The 5,535-nt window shown below is 46.2% G+C and overlaps 1 protein-coding gene across 1 annotated transcript in view; it reads left to right on the top strand.

Annotated features, from left to right (window-relative positions):
* DBI (diazepam binding inhibitor, acyl-CoA binding protein) overlaps positions 1–1,017 on the top strand; it is a 5,123-nt gene extending 4,106 nt beyond the window's left edge. Inside the window, exon 4 of the mRNA XM_006921006.3 lies at positions 725–1,017. Within this exon, the coding sequence (XP_006921068.1) occupies positions 725–798 (74 nt within the window). The 3' untranslated portion in view covers positions 799–1,017. The remainder of the gene's footprint in view (positions 1–724) is intronic.
* Positions 1,018–5,535: the final 4,518 nt, after the last annotated feature.

The following is a 5,535-nucleotide window of genomic DNA, read 5'->3' as shown; positions in this document are numbered from 1 at the left end:
ATGCCCGTCTGTCCATTTTCATTGGGCATTTCCATACCATCCTCAGGCCTCATGCCTTCTCCAGTGCTTCAGAACGTGCTCCAATTCCATGAAATCCAGAAAACTGGGTATTACTATCTCTAATGGATATAGTCAGTGTTCTTTGTACCACATCAAGAAAGCAAAAATTTGCCTAATTCCCTTCCCAAAGCCAGCTGCTTTTGCTCAGAGTTCTCAAAACTTTTCTTCTAGCTGCTCTCGGGAGAAGAGGGTGCCTAGCTTTGCTTTTACACCGCCAGTTTAACAGCTCTACAAGATAAGAGCCCAACAGAGAAATACTTGATAGGTCAAAGCCAACTGTGAGAGTCAGCAGGACCGATGAAGTCACCATGGCTCCCTGTGTTAGGCTTTCCTGCCTATCTGAAGGGCCCAACTTTTCTCCCAAGGCTCAGACTAACCACTCACTCCTGACAGTGGGAGATTCACATGGCCAGCAGGCCAGTGACAGGCCTCAGCACAGCCACACACATTGGCTCAGTGCTCTATGGAGCATTCACTGTGGGCCAGGCTCCTCAAGTACACCAAATCCTGGCCACATCTTTTAGGTGTAGGTAGTAGGACCCCCACTTCACAGTCGAGAAACTGAGCCCCAGAGTGTTAAATTGGGGCTTTCTGGGGCTCTAAAGCTGCTGCTTTTCAACCATGCTACCTCTCTGACAAAAAAAATCCTGTTGATTCCTTACAGGGACTTCCAAGGAGGGTGCCGTGAAAGCTTACATCAACAAAGTAGAAGAACTAAAGAAAAAATATGGAATATAGGACTGGATTAGGCTGCTAGCCATGCATTTCATCTAAACTGATATCATGCCTTGTTTTTCTATTTCTGCGGATGAAGTGAAGTAATGAAAATAACCAGTCAACCCTCTTCCTCAGCACTGTCCAGAGTATAACTCGAACAGATTAGGAACTAAAATGGTTATAGACCTTGCTGAGTAGTTTTTATCTGTAGATCAATTAAAAGTACATTTGTTACTTTAAGTCTTTGGTAATCTAGTTTCTTGAAATAGTTTACTCTGTTCTGATCTCGCTTCCTCACTTCATTTTCTAAAGATTTTGTCTGGAATTATTTGAGCTCGCCCTCTGTACTCTGCGGAAGTATGAGGCAGGTGGTCCCACCTGTTCCAGGCCTGGGGTACACTCATCTCCTGTGGAGAGGGAAAGTGTTATAGATGTGGCCTTGCCCACTTCATTCTCCCTCCCAATCCCAACTGTACCCATCAGGCATGCTGGCTGAGACTTAACTTTGCAGATACTTCCAGCTCTCTGTCGGTAACATTGTTGGCCTCCTGCTCTGAGGAAAGTAGTGTTGATGAGTAAGGTTTGCCTCAAATCCAACCAGGCCACAGTTATACAGAGAAAGTGAACAAGGGCAGAAGCCCTAGTCAGGAATGAAATGCACATCTGCTGTGGGGCATTCCCAGTGGAAGCTTGGCCATAGACAGCTGGGCCAGCAAAAACAAGTGCAAGAAGGGAAATCAGGACACAGGGAAGGCAAGGAGTTAGGCCACAGAAAAGAAAGGCTGGAACTTGACCCTGAAGGATGCAGGCTATTGAAAAGTAAGAAGAAAAAGAGACAGCTATCAGACCCTCCTTGCCAAATGTTCTCCTTCAGTCACTTCCACTGTCCTGCAAGAGAGATAATTGTTTTCCCATTTTTCAGGTGAGGATGCTGAGATTGGAAGGAATTAAAGAGAAGCTCTCTGAGGCCAGGCAGCTCCCAGTTCTTCCCTGCAAAGCCTGAGCCCCGAACTTAGACATAGTTCAGCCTTGCCCTAAAGAACATTGAGGCCTGAGTGTTACAGTGATTTGCTCAAGATCACTAAGGACCAGCATTCAAGTGCAGATCTCCCTGGTTCAGATGCCTGTACCCCCCAAGGTAACCTCTCAGGTGTGACCAACGCTGTAGTGGAAAAAATTGGAACAACAGGGAGAGCAATTGTTTGGTATGGCTGGAGTCCAGCATACTTTTGATGTAAAATGGGCCTGGGTAGTGAAGAGTCGATAATAAAGTTGCAAAGTACAGAATTTGACCGTGGGTGACAGGGAGCCCCTGGGAGTGCACATGGTAAACAGCTGTTAACAGGGATTCCTCCAGTCCAGCCCAGCCTCCCCATGGAAAACTAGGCCCAGCAGCTTATGTGTAGACAGGGCAAGGTTGTTTCAGCAAAGCAAAGTGATCAAGGTCCAAAACCCGGACATGCATTCCAGGTGGAGTGACTCCCTGAGTAGCAGTGTTGTTTATGTAGTAGTTAGTCTTTCCTGGGAGCAGATGTGACTGAGGGTATAAAAGGTAGGAAGACTGTTCTCCTCCCACCTAGTTCCATTCTACCAAGACTGCAAAGATCACCAACCTCAGGTATCTTTGGGCACCAAGGAGGCAGGAGAGAGCCATAGCCAGTCACCTGTAGCCGTTTTGGATCATCTCCATTGCTCTGTCATCGGCTATGTCAGGAATAAACCAAAGGGCGAACAATCCTAAATGAAGTCCAAGCTGTGATTTTTGTCCAAACAGACCTAGCTCCAGGGTCAAGCCAAGCACACTTACCCAGAGAGTGGTGGTAAACATTAAATGAAATCGCATGAGAGTCTCCTGGCATAGAGTAGGTGCCCAGTGTGTGGTGCTTAATCAGGAATTTTTCTCCCATCAGCTTTCGAACCAACCCCTGTGCTGGGCAACATCCCTTGTGATATCTATGGAAGTCAAAGACAGAGTCCAGGAGCAAATTATCACTCCTTTGGTAACACTGAGGAGGGTGTGGATAAGAGAAGCTTCTGCCCTGTTTTTAGCTTATGAAAAGCAGCCAGGGCCTGGCAGATGTATGCTCAGGCGCCATGTCACTGCCTCACTGCCAGCCAGAATCAGAGAAGAATGGGTGTTAGCCTAAGGAAACCTTCATAAAGACAGTGCCGTGTGGTGCTCACCAGTCACACTCTGCTAAGGTATTATGACTACGTGATATTTCTCCTGTGGAGGCGGATGGGATAGAACCACTATGGGAGTGAAAAAGATGAGATGCAAGGCCTATCCGCCCACCACTGATTAGTGGCCATCATTTGCTGAGAACCTAAAAGGCCAGGCTTCCATTCGTTTTTGTTTTGGTTCTCGAATTTAATCCTGCCGTGCTTTGAGGTAGCGACTGCTACCACTCATTGCTGTATAATGGGGATTACTGTGCTCATTATTCAAATGAGGAAACTAAGGTTCGGATGATGTGAGTGGATCCAAACCCAGGGGTTTATGGTCAAGAAGGCCGCACTAGTCCCCTTCTGTCACGTTTCCTCTCATGACCACTAGCTGCCACTCAGCTCTGTGTCTCCACAGTCCATCAGATGATGAGAGTGACCTCCATCCTGCTGGGCTAGCATAAGATTCTATGAAATCCCTCACCAACCATGCAACTCCTTCCTGAAGAGTGGCTTGGAAAAGCAGGTCACATCTCCAAGGCTGAAGTCGGGCCCAGATGAGTTGTATTTTTTTTTTTAAGCACCTCAGGTGATTCTGAGACTCTGCCAGGCTTGGGACGGGCCACCCCCACTCATTGCAAAATAGTGGTACTGATTTCTCAGAAAGTAGTGTTGGTGCGGTGTTCTGAGACCATGTTTCCAGCAGCCTCAGGGGCCGTGCCTTCTCCTACGGCTTCTTCAGATGCCCATGTACAGCCTATGGGGTGATATTTGGGAACAAATGAGGCAATGAGGAAACGGGGCAGGGCGCAGTCTTTACTCTCTCCTCTGTGTGGTGCCCACCACACCCCAGGGGTACTTCTTATGCCATTCTGACTTTGGTGACAGACTTACCTTTGATCTCTCAGGTACTAAATTGTTTCTTCATGGAGCCAAAATCCAGAAAATGGGCTAATGAAATGAATAGAGTTTAACACAATACCTAGCAGCCTAGGGGTCTTTCCTGGTGTGCACCCTCACCCTCAGTATTTACCTCCCCACTGTCTGGACAAGTCTTGGCCTGGGACCACAAAATGCTGCTCCCCACATTGGTGGCACTCCAATAATTTGGGAGTCAACCATGAAAGTAAATGTGGGTTGTCCTTGGATATTCTCCCCACACCAAAGTAGTTCTGAGATTCAAAAGCCTGGGAACCAATACTGTACATCAGGAATCAGACATCTTGTGAGACATGAAAAGGCCACTGATTGCAAGTCACCTTGCAGCAACCTTGTCCACTGCCCAAGTCACCTCTATAAGCTTTAGTTTCTTCAATAAAATGGGGCTGAGCAGAAGGTCATGTGTCCAGTGTAAATAGGAAGGAAAGCCACAGTGGGGGAGGAGAAGGTCCTGGGGGTGGCTGGCTTGACAGAAGTCAGGCTGGGAAGTTTTAAGGGAGTGGTTTAAGCAGCCAGATGATTAAAGGTGTTCAAATTACAGGTGTTTGGATTTGAGCATGGATTTGAGCATGAGCCAAGAGAAATATCCTGTGGAGGCGAGCTATAGTAGAGTTGTGCTTTTGGGACTTGGATCAGGACAAGACAACGCCTCTGTCCTTGGCAGCTCCCAGGAAACAGAAGCTCAGAACTTTCTTCCCTTATTTATTTGCGTAATTGCACATAACCTCTTTTTTGAAAGGACTTGGGGTAACGAAGAACAGATCAGAAAATTAGCAAAGTCCCTTTAGGACAGATAACTCAGGTGCCATCCTTGCCCTGAAAGAGCTGTAAACCACAAACCTCGGAGCAGCAGAAGTGCCCTGGGATGCCTCCTCTGCACTTCTCCCTGCTCTGTAACACTCTCTGCCTTGGATACAGCTCAACCCTTGGAAGACTAGGAATCGGTTGACCTACAGCTTTTCCTTATGTTTTATAATTTTTGATGAGTATCCTTGCTAAGTAATGAATGAATATGAGTCTAGACTACAAATATTTTGTTTTTTCTGTAGCTGTAAAGATAACTCTATAAAGCTTTTCCAAAGAAATTGGTGAGATATCAAACATAGCACAGGATTTTGCACTTAGGGGTAATCTCAAGTAGCCTAGGGTGTGATTTGCGGGGCCTCAAAGTACTCTGCTATAGTAAGTTGAATTGTGTCCCCCCAAAAATATGTCCAAGTCCTAACGCATACCATATTATACCTGTGGATGTGATCTTATGTGCAAATAGAGTCTTTGCAGATACAATTAACATAAGTATCTCAAAATAAGATTATTCTGAATTTAGGGTGGACCCTAATCCAATGACTGGTGTCCTGACAAGAGAGAGCAGAGGGAGATTTGAAACACAGAGACAGAGAAAAAGGCCAAGCGAAAATGGAAGCAAAAATTGGACTTAGGCAGCTACAAGTCAAGGAAGGCCAAAGGCTACCAGCAACAGCAGAAACTAAGAGATGCATGGAATAGATTCTCCTCAGAGTCCCCAAAAGGAATCGACCCAGCCAATACCTTGAGTCTAGACTTCTAGCACCCAAAATTGTGGGAGAATAAATTTCTGTTGTTTTAAGTTTCCTAGTTTACATGATTTGCTCTGGCAGCCCTAGGGAACAAATA

Source organism: Pteropus alecto, unplaced genomic scaffold (assembly GCF_000325575.1).
Source record: "Pteropus alecto unplaced genomic scaffold, ASM32557v1 scaffold3, whole genome shotgun sequence".
Taxonomy (NCBI): Eukaryota; Metazoa; Chordata; class Mammalia; order Chiroptera; family Pteropodidae; genus Pteropus; species Pteropus alecto.
The sequence above is the reverse complement of the archived record's forward strand: the minus strand, read 5'-3'. Positions and strand labels throughout refer to the sequence as shown.